General features: G+C 40.4%; 1 protein-coding gene across 1 annotated transcript in view; it reads right to left on the bottom strand.

The window, feature by feature from the left end:
* elac2 (elaC ribonuclease Z 2) overlaps positions 1-15,699 on the bottom strand; it is a 62,142-nt gene that overhangs the window by 35,330 nt on the left and 11,113 nt on the right. The window contains exons 5-12 of the mRNA XM_069929512.1: positions 14,409-14,466; positions 14,259-14,327; positions 11,383-11,499; positions 10,395-10,453; positions 9,879-9,937; positions 7,447-7,519; positions 2,466-2,578; positions 314-412 (exon numbers count right to left, since the gene is read on the bottom strand). Of these exons, the coding sequence (XP_069785613.1) occupies positions 314-412; positions 2,466-2,578; positions 7,447-7,519; positions 9,879-9,937; positions 10,395-10,453; positions 11,383-11,499; positions 14,259-14,327; positions 14,409-14,466 (647 nt within the window). The remainder of the gene's footprint in view (positions 1-313; positions 413-2,465; positions 2,579-7,446; positions 7,520-9,878; positions 9,938-10,394; positions 10,454-11,382; positions 11,500-14,258; positions 14,328-14,408; positions 14,467-15,699) is intronic.

The raw sequence follows: 15,699 nt of genomic DNA, 5'->3' as shown, positions 1-15,699 counted from the left end.
ACACTCTGAACAGAACATTTCACAAACACAAAATATGTTCTGAGCTTTGTGACAGCACCCAGAACAATAGGAAAGAGCACAACATTGGCAGTGAAATTCAAGAAATATTGAATTTGTAGCATTTTTAGATTTCGAAACAAGCCTAATTATCAATAGGAAGAACTTAATGAGGAAAGAAATAAAATTCAATCCAGTAAGTTACCCCAAGGCAACTTTTACTGTGATATTTATTTCTCAGTTGAGTAATGACCAATATAGCAATTTAATACATTGCAGTAATATTTATACAGCAAGCTTCCTAGAATTCAATCACCTTGCCATCCATGATTTATAAACATCATCTGCCAAAACCGACTCAGGCACCATGTGGACGACTAATGCAGTGGGGCCCTCACTCCCTCCAGACTGATACCTGGAATAAATTCAATTTTAATAAGGTCAAGAGGAAGGTTTGGTGCTTCCAAGTATGTTTGTGTCATTCATTCAGGAACCACACCGTTGGGAGTAAAACTGCGTACCACATCAAAGATACCTTAAGAGCGATATCCCAAACACAATCTGCTTCTTACAAGGTAACAGAGCTTCTTTGGCAAAGGACTTGGTACATGGTTCTTATTTTACATTGGAGAATTTGCATCTCCAACCAAACACCAGAGAGAATACAGGTACTCCCCGACTTGCGACCTGTCCAACTTTATATTCATCCGCACATATGACCACATTTTTTTAAATTAAGAAAAAATATAAAACTTATGCAATTATGGTGAATAATAGACCTACCCATGGGGGGGAGCCATGTTGGCTGGTGGCCAAACTCACGAGAGTGGACCTTGGTGGCCGCCATTTTGAGATATTTCATCATATTTTAACTCCCGTGTCCCGGTTTTTCTGATTTTGTTGCTCAATATTCTGATGGTCAGACAGATTTTAGAAGCCAGTAGTTTTGTTGCTCAATATTCTGATGGTCAGACAGATTTTAGAGGCCAGTAGAGTTGGTAGAGTGCTCAGTGTTCACAGCAACAGAAAGGATGAGAAGGATTCAGAGATGAAGAACGGAAGGAAATCCATCATTTTACTCTTCAGCATCACGGGTAGGCCATTTCCCCGATATACATCCATTCCAAGATATGACCGGTCATCCAGAGCGGAACACGGACATACGTCAAGGAGTATCTGTAATTCATTCATTCTCTCTGGTGTTTGGTTTGACGTGGCACAGCACCAGTGATCAGATGAGTCTCGCACTCTCTGTAAGGAGTTTGAACACTCTTCTCATGTCTGCATGGGTTTTCTCCAAGGGTTTCAGTTTCCTCCCACCATTCAAAACATAATGGGGGGGGGGGGTGTATGTTAATGGGGTGTAAATTAGGCGGCACGGACTTATGGGCCAAAATGGCCTGCTACTGTACTATGTCTAAATTTAAAAAAAAATAAAATTTAGATTTAAAAAATTATTCAAGATAGGTACGTTTTACAAAACAATAATTGACAGTAATGCAGAGAGAAATTAAAAGGTGGTAAGCTAGCTTCAGGGTTTCAGCAGTTTAGATGCAAAGGGAGAAAAAGGATTTATTGAAATCTTTCAATTTTTCAATGGGTGCAGGAGTCATGCTTAAGAAATGGACATTTAATCATGTTTATTCACAATGAAGAAAAAGGGAAAAGTTAACGAGGAAATTACATGGATAAAATTTTTCACTTGCAAAGGCACGAGATAATCAACAACAGACACCTTCATTGATGTTCAACTGATTTCTCACTTACTCTACAATAATACTGTAATGGCTTCACTCAAATCAATAATCTCTCCACTATGTCTTTTTTTGTTCTGCCAATTTTCCCCCACTCCCTGATCTCCACCCATCCCACTGCTAAGGTCTGTCAGTTCACCTTTAACACCCGAGCATGGTCTGTCACACTGCCATGTGGGTCTACAGCGAGAATAAAGCATCCATTTAAGCCAATCCCATTTAATGCTCCCCACACTCCCACAAATAACTCTACCACCGGTGGGACAACACAGCAGCTGATTAACCACACACTGGAAACTGGTAGCAGTTGGAGAGAATGTGCAAACTCCAGGCAGGACTGGAGTTCAAAATTGAACCTGGGTCACCCAATGCAGTGGGGCGACAACACTACTGGTTCCATCACGAGGCTGCCTGCAAATCCCAGGACAGTTCTCATGTTCTGAAACACGCCGTGTTTAAAATAAATAATGGTGGAAACGTATTCCCTGGGGGAAAAAAACCTGACAATCAAGAATGGAGACTGGACACAACTGTTCTTTCAGGGCAAGAAAAGACAACAGGTTGAATGGTCTCCTGCAGATCCTGAGTTTCCCTGACTGCCCTCACGCTTTGGCCAGAGAAAGTCCAAGATCTGTAAATTGTTCAACCTTCTCCAAACTGAGCAACCCATTTACATTTCTTTTTCAAATGTTTCGACAACATTGGTCAACTCACTTTTGGAGCTCTTCATTCTCACACACAGGCTGAATAAACTCTTTGCTGGGACATTCCAACACGATGAAAATGGGCCCCGGATCAGCAGGTGTGCACACTTCTTCAGGTTGGATCTGCAAAAAAAAAAAACCAGAGAAGAGAGCTGATAAGGTCACACAGCGGCATTACTTTCTGTCTATTTGGCAAGCGACAGTCACCAAAGGAGTGAGATTGGAAAAGGGTCAAGTAAAGATCAATTGGGAATTTAATGAGCAGAGACTCCAGCTATGAAATGCAATAGAACTCAAGCCCAGAAATATTTTAACTGGAGAACCTGCACTGCAGAGGTCGAGGTGTATTCGTAAATAATCTGGGAAGCATTAAGGTTCCGATAGAAGTTTAATTTTAAAAAAAGACTGCTCTTGTGCATTTGTTGTTAAAGGCAGAATGTACTTGACAAACCAAATGTTTCCATGAGGAAACAAATAAGGTTGATGAAGGGAATAGGTAGATCTTGCATCTGTAAAGATTTTCAGAATCTGTGACAAAATCTCTACATTAGAACACAAGAACATAAGAAATAGGAGCAGGCGATCCGGCCCATCAAGCCTGCTCCGCCATTTAATGACATCATAGCTGATCTGATGATAGGCTCAACTTCATCTACCTGCCTGTCCTCCTTATTTCCCCTTCTATGTAAAAAATATATCCACCTTTGTCTTAAATATATTTACTGAGGTCACCTTCACTGCTTCAATGGGCAGCAAATTCCATACATTCACCACCCTCTGGGAAAAGCAGTTCATCCTCGTTTCCATCCTAAATATATTACCCTGAATCTTGAGGCTATGTCCCCTAGTTCTAGTCTCAACTTACCTACCTCTTTCTTGGTTATCCCTTTCATATAATTTTTTTTAAACAAGATCCCTACTCATTTCAAATTCCAGCGAGTACAGCCCCAGATGACTCAGTCATTTTAACGTCTTAGGCTAACCCCCTCATCTCTGGAATCAACCCGGTAAATCTCTGCACCACCTCCAAAGCCAGTACATCCTCCATCAAGTAAGGAGACCAGAACTGTACGCAGTTCTCCAGATGAGGCCTCACCAGTATCTTGTACAGTTGCAGCAAAACATCCCTGCTTAATGATTTCAATCCCTTTGGCAACGGCCAACATTCCATTTGCCTTTTTTTTTAATTTTTTTTAAATTGTACACACTATGAACCATATTAACCAAAATACACACAAACATTTCCCTCTTGAATATACACAGTGTCATTTTCTCCCCTTTTCCCCCCCTCCCTTCCCTCCGTCCTTCACCCCCCCTCCCCACTCACTCAGCATTCAACCTATATGATACAATAAACCCATTAAACAATGTCCTCACACAATGAAAATAAACAAGAAAATTGTATAATCTACTTTTACACACTGGGTCAGTTCATTTCATCTTCTTCTCATTCTGTCATTTAAGGGGGGGGGGGGGGGTGGAGGTCCGCAGTAGGCCCTCTCTGTTGTGTTCCATGTACGGTTCCCAAATTTGTTCGAATACTGTGACGTTATTTCTTAAATTATACGCTATTTTTTCTAGTGGAATACATTTATTCATTTCTATGAACCACTGCTGGTACTCTCAGGCTCCAGATTTCCAGGTTGACGTTATACATTTTTTTGCTACAGCTACGGCTATAATAATAAATCCTTTTTGCGCTCCATCCAAATCGAGGCCTTCTTTACTTCTTATATTACTTAGAAGATCTCTGGATTTTTTGGTATGTTGCTTTTTGTGATTTTATTTAATACCTGATTTAGATCTTCCCAAAACTTTTCCACTTTCTCACATGCCCAAATTGCATGTACTGTTGTTCCCGTTTCCTTCTTACAGCAAAAACATCTATCTGATGCTGTTGGGTCCCATTTATTTAACTTTTGGGGCGTGGTGTATAGCCTGTGTAACCAATTATATTGTATCATGCGTAACCTCGTGTTTATTGTATTTCTCATAGTTCCGGAGCATAGCTTTTCCTATTTTTCATATCTTTCTGTTTAGATCTTGTTCCCACTTTTGTTTGGATTAACAGCTTATTTTCTCGTTCTCTTTCTCTTGCAGTTTGACGTCCATGTTTGCTATAAATCTTTTAATTATCATTGTGTCTGTAATCACCTATTCAAAGCTGCTTCCTTCTGGTAATCTCAGCCTCCTTCCCAATTCCTTCTGTCGCATGCTGCTGTGCAGTCGCTTGACATTTAAATAATAATTTGATCTTCCATTTTTTTCTTCCAAAGTGGACAACCTCACATTTACCAACATTGCACTCCATCTGCCTCACCCTTTCTTACTCACTTAACTGATCTATTTCTTTGCATCCCCCGCAGTTTGCTTTTTCTCTCAAATTAACTTCATCAGCAAACTTCGAAACACTGCACTCTGTCCCCTCTTCCAGATATTTATGAATGACATGAATACTTGTGGGCCCAGCACCGACTCCTGCAGCACACTGCTCACAATCCAGAAAAAGAGCCTTGCATCCAAACTCTCTATATTGGTTAACCAATCCTCTGTCCATGCAAACAGGTCTCCTCCCAAGTATATGCATCCTTATCTTATGTACGTCTTTTATGTGTTGCCATAGGCCTGCGAGAATAATTGATGTCCATGAAGTGGTTAGTGGCAGGATTGACAAGATGCTGGACATTGTTTCCAGGCTAAAGGATGCAAGACAGCAGAGCTCCTTTCTGATCCATTACAAAAAGTTGGATATACTATGCAAGAAAAAAAATTCATGAGATACCAAGTGAGAGAAATATAACAGAACTGAGGAGCACGTGGTGTGGCACAAAGTGCTGGCAAGTGACGTGTGAAGTTTAATACAGACAAGTGTTATTGGAGACAAAGTGAGGGGCAGAGACAAAGGAAGGTCAAGGGAGCAGAAAGGATTTGGGGAAAATAGGATCTCACGTCAAAAAAAGACCAAACCATTTTGGCAGAAAGAATGAGAGATGATACAAACTAAATGGGACATTTATTAATGATAATGAGTTATTGTCACCTACATTGTCCAATGTACATCAAACTGCTTGCTCACTACAGCCAAACAAGTACTCTTCATAAAGAAAAAGACTTATAATCGTGCTCATAAAATAATAAAAATAGGTAGAATATAAATATTCACAGTTTGAGACATGAAAAAAAAAGTCCATTATAATGATATGCAGGAAAAGTGTGTGCATGTGCATTAATATTCAAATTAGGCAGGAAATATTTGGAGGGATCACCTTCATAGAGGCATAAAACACAAAACCAGTGAGATTATGTTAAACCGTTAAAAAACACTGGTTAGAACTGGAGCAAAACGTCTAAAAATGGCCAGAAAATTTTAGAAATGATATTAAGCAGCATACAGTTATGAGAACATCTTGCACATGAGGAAGCCGCAAGATTAGAATGAAGTTGGTTTACCTTCTTTGTAGCAGAGAGATTTAAAAGGAGATACAATAGGACCCTGCTGGACTGAAACATACCCTTTGGCTTGCCTAGTCCATGCCAAACTCTTGATTCTGCCCAGTCCCATCAACCTGCACCTGGCCCATAACCCTCCATCCACCTTCCATCCATGGACCTATCCAATCTTCTCTTAAATATTGAAATCAAACCCCCATACATCATCTCCACTGGGACCTTTTCACCCTTAACATACCTATCTCATCCAACTCAATGGGAAAAGCCTGCTTGCATTAACCCTATAGACAGCATACCCCTCAATTTTGTATCTCCCTCATTATCTGATGCACCAGGGAATAAAGTCTCAACCTATTCAACCTTTCCCAATAACTCAGTCCTGGCAACATCTTAAAAATTTTCTCTGCACTCTTTCAATCTTGTTAATATCTTTCTTGTACGTAGGTGACCCAAATGGCAAACAAGACTCCAAATTTGGCCTCACCAATGTCTTGTACAACTTAAACATCCCAACTCTCACATTCAATATTTTGATTTACTAAAGCCAATGTGCCAAAAGTTTTCTTTATAACTCTAATTGTGACGGCACTTTCAAGGAATTATGTACATGTATTCTCAGATCCCTCTGTTTTGTTATTCTCCACAGTTCCCTATGATTTACCGTACAAGTAATGCCATGTATGGATTATTGTGGATTTAGAGAAGCTAAATGGACGCACTTGCTAAGGTTGCTCCATTAGCAAGTGCGTCAAGGATTGGACACAAATTTAAAAAGATGAATATGAAAGAGAACTGGTAACCTGGAACACCATGGAGTCAATAAAGGCTGCCAAGAGGGAATTGATTACACATGCAAGAGAAAACAATTTGCATTACTCTGGGGAAGAGCAAAAGATTTAGGACCAACTTGAATGCTCCATGGTCCAATGGTCTCCTTTGCTATAATAATCCTGTGATTAAGAATGAATGGACAACTGCGTGGACCAAGTAATGTGGCAAAGTTATATTACTCAAATAAATCTCTTCAAAGCAAAATTAATAAAATGTTACTACATGCAAGATTTGATGAACCATTTTTACACCATCACACTGCTACATATGGCAGCTTTCACTCCACTAACCTCCACCACCATCCCCAAGATGTTCAAGAGACAGATTCATCCAAAACATGCCCACGACACACAAGCTTGATTGCCTGCTTCAGGGGACTGCTACAACGTACACAAATCTCCTTCTGTATTGAAAATTAATGACAATATTGCAGTCCCTAAGCAAACTAATTCCAATGAACTAATTGAAACATTCAATTTGCTCCACTCTCCCTTAACACAAAACTCAACATCATAAAAAAAACGAGTCATTTGCAATTTAAGTGGTTTTGCTGGAATTGAAAATGTAAACATATCAGAAAAGCAGCACACTTCTTGCTTTCTTTAAACTTCCTAAAATGTTGAATCGTGTGCAGTCCCCTACTCAAGCAAGTAACGTTCATAACCCCAGTTTTAAAGATTTTAAAGACTGAAGTGATCAGACTGACAAACCTCCTTGCCCTCAAACACAACACTCTTCCCTGCTTTCAGGGTGGCCACCATTGGTCCTATGGCTGAAGTGCCCCTGAAATACAAAAATCAAGAATATTGCTATCAACTAAATGAACCGACAAAAACATTGAATGAACAAGGAAATTAAATCAGAATTGTAAAAGGCAAAATATCACAAAAACCTTTTGTTCCCTTTCAGATACAATGAAAGACAGTGTCACGTTAGAAATGTTACAAGCTATATCATGGCCTTCTACAATTTCCTGGTGCAAATATTGACACACCTGGAATTTCTGGTTTAAACAGCCATGAAGTTTTAAAGTGCTTGCTCTCATTTTCAAAGTTCTCTTTGCCCAAGCCCTCCCAGCCTCAGACACTTAATTGAACGCTGCAAGTTTGCATTCAATCTACACTTGCACAGAGCTGAAATTTGTGAAGATCCCTACACATAATTACCAACAAAGGGCCCAGGACTGTAGTGTTGGTTACCTTTTACTTCCTATGGATACTGCTGAGTTCTCTCGTAGTGTGTGTGTGTGTGTGTGTCGGTGCACGTGTGTGTGTGTGTCTGTGCACATGTGTGTGTGTGTGCACATGTGTGTGTGTGTCTGTGCACGTGTGTGTGTGTGTGTGTGTGTGTGTGTGTCTGTGCACATGTGTGTGTGTGTGTGTGTGTGTGTGTGTGTGTGTGTGTTACACTGATATCTCTACTCATTTCCTTTTTAACAGCAGTGCCTTCAGTTACCAAGCCCAAGCTCTTCAATTCCCTCCTTAGGTGCCTGTGCTTCATTTCTCCATTATAAATGCTCCTTTAAATTCTTCCTCTTTGATTAAATGCTTGCTCACCTTCACTATTGGCTCAGATAATGCTGGATTCCATTGGTAGTTGGGCACACAGAATTTCCAGCAATGATCCATCCAAGTGCTCACCAGGTCACCCAAGCATAGGTGCCCTGGACACGCTTCCTGACCATTGGAATCTAACAAAAGGACAGCAGCCTGCGGAGGTACTTGAGCACATCACAGGGATCAGCTTTGATCCTGCACCCAGCTACCCTGATCTGAAATCCAAGATCCCATCCAAAGGCAACAAAGGAAGGCCCATAAAGGCAAGTTACTTTTCCTACACTTAAACAAGATGCTGTGACTGTACTGCAATGTACAAAAACGTGCTGGAGAAAGCAAGAAGGTCACACCCATCCATCGGAAGTAATGGGTAATCAACACTTCATGCCTGAGCCCTTTAGCAAGGATTTTTTTTCCCCTAGAAACTGTTAAATGCGTCAAGAGCTTCAATTAAAAACTTTTTAAAAGCAATCAAAATTGAAATAATTACATCAAGGATATTCTGTAGCTGAAGAAACATTACAGTGGCAATGTTGAGGGTTAGGTAATGCCATCAGTCCAAGGTTTCCGGAGGAGCTTTGTGACTGCCGTTTGCTCTGATCCCCTCACATTACCTGGCTCGAGCACGCACAAGTTCCTCCGGGATCAACTTGGTCAGGAAATCAGCCACACGGATCCACCCTGGTGTGATTGAGGCCAGGGGAAGAGTGAGATCAAGTGTAGACAGCACAGCCAATTTGCATAAATCGAAGACAATAGCTCATACAGCTATTGTTTTGATCATGATCCCCTGTGAAGCAATCTTGATGGTTTCCATACTAAAAGACCAGCCCTAAGACAAGCCCTTAATCGCCAGTGGTTGGGAAAAGCTTGAGCTATTGGCAGTACAGCAGCAGGGGCAAAAAAAAGTGGTCATGTCATCTGTTCCAGATGCAGAGATTTACCAGGATGTGGCCATATAACTATTTACGGAGCGGAAACAGGCCATGTCAGCCTTTCAAGTCCGCACCGGTTCACTAGAACAACTCCACTAGCTCAAACCTCCCGCTAGAACAATTCCACTAGCTCAAACCTCCCGCTCACCGCCAGGACTAAAAAACTGAATTACAGGGAACGATTAAAAATGGATTGGATTTTATTTCCTGGAGCATAAAAGAATGAGGGGAGATTTGACAGAGGTACACAAATTTTTTTCCATTGAGGTTGAGTAAGATACGAGCCAGAGGACATGCGTTAAGGGTGAAAGTGGAGATGTTTAGGAGGAACATATGGGGGAATTGCTTCAGCAAGTGGTGGGAGTGTGGAACAAGCTGCCAGATGACGTGGTGAATGCGGGCTCAATTTTAACGTTTAAGAAAAATTTGGACAGGTGCGTGGATGGGAGGGAGATGGAATAGGTGCAGGACAGTGGTACCAGGCAGAATAATTCGTCACAGACTGGAAGGGCCTATTTTCTGTGCTATGGTGTTCTATATAAACTGATTTGCTAAATATCCCAACTATTTGAAAAAGTATTTTCACTGAAATAATCTTGTCGTCTTAATGTCACTCTGGTGGCACATTTGTCCAATGGCCTTCCTACTTACACTGGTAGACCAAGCTCCTTTGCTTTGAGAACAAGGAAATTTCCTTTCTTCGGATGAAGCTGCAAATAAACAGAGTTTATTAGCTGAGTAAAGGTCTTATCTGCTGCTTCTGATCATTGCCCAAAATCGGTGCACTTAGAATCAATAATGATTCAGTGCATTTGGCACATGATGTCTCAGCTGGTTCTTTGAAAGAGCCGTTGCTCATTCCTTTCCCATAGACCTGGATGTTTTTCTTTGCTAGTTTCAATCCCCATCTCTTCTGAAACTGGTACTGAATGTTCTTCCATCCATCCTTTCAGATGGTATACCGCTTAAAGCAACAAGCTGGAAAAAACACACACATACCCACCCACCCACCCACCCACCCCCTGCCTTAGGACATTTTGCCTGTCTGAAACCTTCAGACTCCTCAGCTACATCAATTTTTATTAACATACTCCTTTCTGAGGTGGACCATCGCAGCTTTTCCGTTCCTATCACATAACGGAAGGAAATCTAGCAGAAAATACCCACCTTGCAAACAAAAGCCACCACCAGGGAAAGATCTCGAGTTGATGGTTTTGGTCTTCTTTCTATAAAGAAAAGCATATCATTGAAAAGTAAACATCACATTCCGAAATGTAGACTATAACAACTCCTTCCCACCTGATATCTTCTTGAAGCCTAGGTGGGATCCAAAAGACAAATCCAGCCAAATTTTTGTTTGCTGGCGTGGGCTCTTTCCCTTATCCAACTACTTCCTGCCTGTGGGACTGTGCTCCTTCCTCTGCCCCTAATCCCCACCATTTTATTTGGGCATGTGCCTACATTTGGCTCATACCTTGATGAAGGGCTCAAGCCAGAAATGGTTATGTATCTATCTTTGCTACATAAAATACATCATTTGGCCTGCTCAGTTTCTCCAGCACGGTGCTTTAATTTCATCACTGTGTGTGCGGACTTTCGTGTTCTTCTCTAATATTTTTGTTGCTAAGTTCACCTTGTAAAAGGATCATCTCCCCTCTACTGCCTCACCTTCAATTACCTTGTAAAAGGATCATCTTCCCTCTAATGCCTCACTTTCAACTCCCATTCCAAAACCACTACTGAATATTGAATGTTTCACATCGCCAGAACCACTAATGGAACTTAGACCACAAGGAAAATATCCGACAAGACATAGCACATTAGCAACCGTCTCTAAAAAGTATTAATTTGCTGGATAGATTCCTTTATTAGCTCTGGTTTTAATAACAAAAAATACAATAATAACATCTCGCACAAGAGCAAAATTCTGGACCTGCTAAAAGTGCTCATTAGAAGAGGAAAACAGAATCTATCGCTAAAGCCCTTTTATCAAAGGTGACCATTTTCATGTTATTCCTAGGACACAACGGCTCAGCTTAAGTCACCCACACAAATACTTTCTCATTTGCTAGTTTTATCAAAGGTGTTTCAAATGAACAAAAATCTGCACATTTCCGGGGAGAGTCTGATGCATGCAAAAATACTTTTTTTAAACCTGGCTTTCCATTTTGTTTTCTTTCTTGGCGATCCTCAGAATCTTCCTGCTTTGCAGATTTTGGCACATTGGATTGGCCACTTGGACTTGCTTGGGATTCTCTGGAGTCCAACTGAGCTGCAATTCAGGAACAAACCATTGAAAACAAACATTTCAACAAACCTTTCCACAGTGAAATCCAATCTTCCCTTCCAGCTACGTCAAGACTTCTCCAACTTCAATTCGCTGCCAGTGGATCTTAAATGGCAGCGCTGCCGTCAGATCTGTTGTAACGGCAGCGATGCCGCTGGTACAGACCCACGAGAGCAGAGGCACAGGGCTGCTCCGAATGGTTCAACCGCCTGGTCCCAATACTGAAGGCTCTGTGCAGGCTTTAGAATGGTCTGTTAAAGGGATCCAATGATGTTTTATTTTTTAATTTTCCAATTGTGGGGTCGTGCCCAAGATAACAGCGCCTGTTATCTTGAGGGGTCGTAGTGGATTGTCGCAGGGCACCAGAAACTGGGAGAACACCCCACTCCCACCTCTCCCCCTCCACCGTTGAGAAGAAGCACAAGAGACAACTCTGCACGAAAAATGACCGTGGCAGTAGACTAGCGAGGGACTCGTTGGCTAAGGGGCCCATACAGACTGTGAGCGACTTGTGGTCGGGGCACCCACATGGGCTGCAGGAGACTAGCTCATGGGAACCAGGTTTTAGAAATGGGATACTAGAAAGTGCCATGAACAAGAAGGGCTACTGAAGGGCCTCGGGCACTAAAGGCTTCCTGATTACATCAGAGGTTTGCATCTGGAGCTTGGGTTGCCAATGCAGTTGCAGAGACCACAGGAGCACTGGAGGTGAATCCACAGACACTCAGCAACTCTGAAGGGATGCTCTTTTGCTTATCTTTCTCTCTTACTTCAAGTGGCACCAGGCAGTACTAATAGCGACTCTGTCTGCCTTACAGCAGGCAGAAGGCAATTTTGTGTTATATTACTATTATACAACAATAAAGGAATCATGAATATAGGGAACAATAAAATTGAACTATCACCAAGTCGCAAGCATTTGTCACCTTGCTCAAGTGTAGTGTTGTGTTCCTACCATATTGAAAATCTAATTGTAATGCAGCGATTTAAAAAAAAACGAATTTTACACCAAATTGAAGCTGCAGTAACCCTCAAGAATAAAAATGAGCAGATGAACAACACAAGACCTGCTCATTTAGCTTCACATACCACAGTTCCAACAATATTAATAAGGCCATATGGGTTTGCTCTACCCCACACAGGATGTGTATCCATGGTTAACAGTCTCTATCATATGTTTTGACATGTCCAAGTCTTGGGATATACCGGATGGAAGTAGTTCAAACATTTCCTGTACTTGAAAGTAAATTTTAAGCTTAATCTTTAAACTACCTTGTTGGGTATTGATGCATCTGTATTGGCTTTTATTTCTCTTATGGCTAGGTGGGCAGTGTTGCTTAGATGGAAGGACGTTGCTCCACCTACTCATGCTCAATGGTCACGTGATGTTATGTCATAATTTAGAAAAGATTTGTGGCTCAACATCCAATTTGAATTTAAATATTCATGCATCGTGGGGACCCTTTTGGAATTACTTTCAAAACCTTGGATTTGGTAATTAATACAGAGGTATTGGCTAAGAAGGTAATTTATTACTGTGGCAGGGATTTTTTCCCCCTTTTCTTTGCAAACAGCTTCGGTTTTGATAGTGGAATTCGATTTTCTTTTTATAATAAAATATTACCTTAATATAAATTGTTTAATTAAGAATGTGGGATACCGTGGATGAAATTTCGAGTGTAGTGTATTCAGTACTTTTCTATTTTTTAAACTTTTATTACGTATTCTTATGTACTCTGTATTTTTATATGAATTTCAATTTCAACAAAACATATTGATAAAGGAACAGCCTCGAAAAAAAAACACGTACAGAAGGCCACGGTGCTCATAGGTCCCAGCAGATCAATCTAATTTCTCCTTCATTCTTATACTTCTCCGATCTCACACTTCCCCAAGTAATTCCCCTTCAATCCCTTTTACAAACATTTACTTTAAAACCAGATCATTTGACATTGGCGGAGTGCTTGTGAGAAACCCAGTAGCTGGATTTTCCAGGACACATTTTCCAATAATCTTCATGGAAATCTGTTATCAGGCAGTAATTTATTATCTCAAAGCGCGTAAAAATTCCATATTTCCCAGAGGTCAGATACAATCTGCTGCATGCTTCCTATAACTAAACTATACCTCACCCAACTTCAAAAATGTTGATCAGATTTTAAAATAAATATGTTTTTAAAATAAATATGCAACTCCCTCTCTCAGTGCAGTTCAGAGGAGTGATCCTTCAAAAATGAAATTTAAAGAGAGGAAAATACAGTAAAATCTCCGTTTTCCAGAATTCAAGCAATCGGCAAAAAAGAAAGAAGAAAATAAATAGGTAAAAAAATACAAAAGTTTAAAATTTGGGCCCCTTCATGTTTAGTTTGCCAATCACACAGTCTCAAGCAACAGCAAATTCACTTATCCAGCATCTACCAATCCCCATAAGTGGCAGATATTAGGGTTTTTCCTGTATTCCAGGTGCAGACGCCTTTATATATTTTTTAAAGCCTGTCTTGAATTAGCATAGCCCACAAAAAGAAAAGTTCTTAGAAGCTCAACCCTAATCTTGCACAGAGGAAGCAATTCCACTTACCTCTACTTCTCACTTCAAGGCCAACAATTGCGAGGGTTGGCCTGGGAGAAACTAAAGGACAACAGTATAGAGGGCACTTCCTGTAAACTCCCACCTTTTCGATTGGAAAAGAACCAGCTAAAGAACATAAAATATAGCTAGAAGTGGAAAAGAAGAAGTAACATACCAAATATGGGCACCTGATGCACAGTCATGGTATCATCGACGTAGTGTGGCTCTGTATAAGGCCGTACAGCTAATAAGGCAGAAGACAATTTAATTAATTGATGACTCATGCACTTATCAATCTTGCTCTCATTAAATTTATAAGTCTTACCCAATTCGATTCCCTGCAGTGGGCCAGAAAATGTTCTTATCGCAGCTAAGTATTTCTCCTTTCCGGAAAAAAAAAGGAAAAATTATGTTAATTGTTTCATAACAAAGTTTCAGCTCAGCCAGGGTAAACCTACGACATTAAAAACTTAACGTATCATACATTTTGGTGTACTAGGCGACCTTCAGATAAGACGAATCATCAATTTTAGTCTGAATTTCATGGTTTTATCATATATCAAGTGTATAAGATGACCCCCACCCCCACCAAAAATACATGTGTTGGCTGAGTTTGTCTTGCATTGGGTGTGGCCAGAAGGCGTGTGTTAATCATGGAGCCTCCAGAAAAACTAAGAAAGTATGAAGCAAGTTTTAAGTTAAAAGTCATTGAAGTGGTCACGAAAGCTACCAGTTGTGCTGTTGCCAGGACATTTGACATAACTGAGAAGATGGTAAGAGAATGGAGAACAAATGAAGATGTTTTAAGAAAGATAACAAGAAGCCCGGCTCATCAGATTCAGACTGGGACCTGTATGACGACAGTGTAAACAGTGAGACTCCAGATGTTCTTGCTGAGCTCTTTGCCTCAGACGATGATAGTGATTTTGAAGGATTTTATATGTGCTTTTTTCCCCCCACAATAAAAATTTCTTTCTAATATACCGATATCTTAAATAAATATTTTAGGCTAGGGTCTGAGTGGGTTATAGAATCAATCAAGCGGTCTCATTTTTGTATCTAACCTACAAGACAACCCCTGTTTTTAGCATTTTTTTTTGGGTGCTTCAAGGGTTGTCTTGTACGTCAAAATATACAGTACTTTATTTCATTGTCGTACTTGGCCATTTACCACTGTGAACTGTCCAATGTAGTGGTTTTCAACATTTTTCTTTCCACTCACATACCACTTCAAGTAATCCCTATGCCATCGGTGCTCTGTGATTAGTAAGGGATTGCTTAAGGTGGTAAGTGAATGGGAAGGGAAGGTTGAGAATCATTGCTCGAGAACCAATTGTTACTGAAATATTTTGCTTGAGAAAAATTGTCATTGTCCCATTTCCTTTGGAGTTCTGAAACCATGCACATAATGAGTCAATTATGTATGATTAAAACATTCAAACTTTTTCTTTCCACCCACATACCACCTTAAGCAATCACACAGCACCTATGGCATAGGAAATACTTAAAGTGGTATGTGAGTGGAAAGAAAAATGTTGAGAACCACTGGTCTAATGGGAGGACTTCTATTTTAGATATTAACTAGTTTAACATATCCCAATAAACAACAGATAAAA

The sequence above is a fragment of the Narcine bancroftii genome, chromosome 3 (assembly GCF_036971445.1).
Source record: "Narcine bancroftii isolate sNarBan1 chromosome 3, sNarBan1.hap1, whole genome shotgun sequence".
Lineage (NCBI taxonomy): Eukaryota > Metazoa > Chordata > Chondrichthyes > Torpediniformes > Narcinidae > Narcine > Narcine bancroftii.
This window is presented reverse-complemented; position numbering and strand designations above follow the sequence as displayed.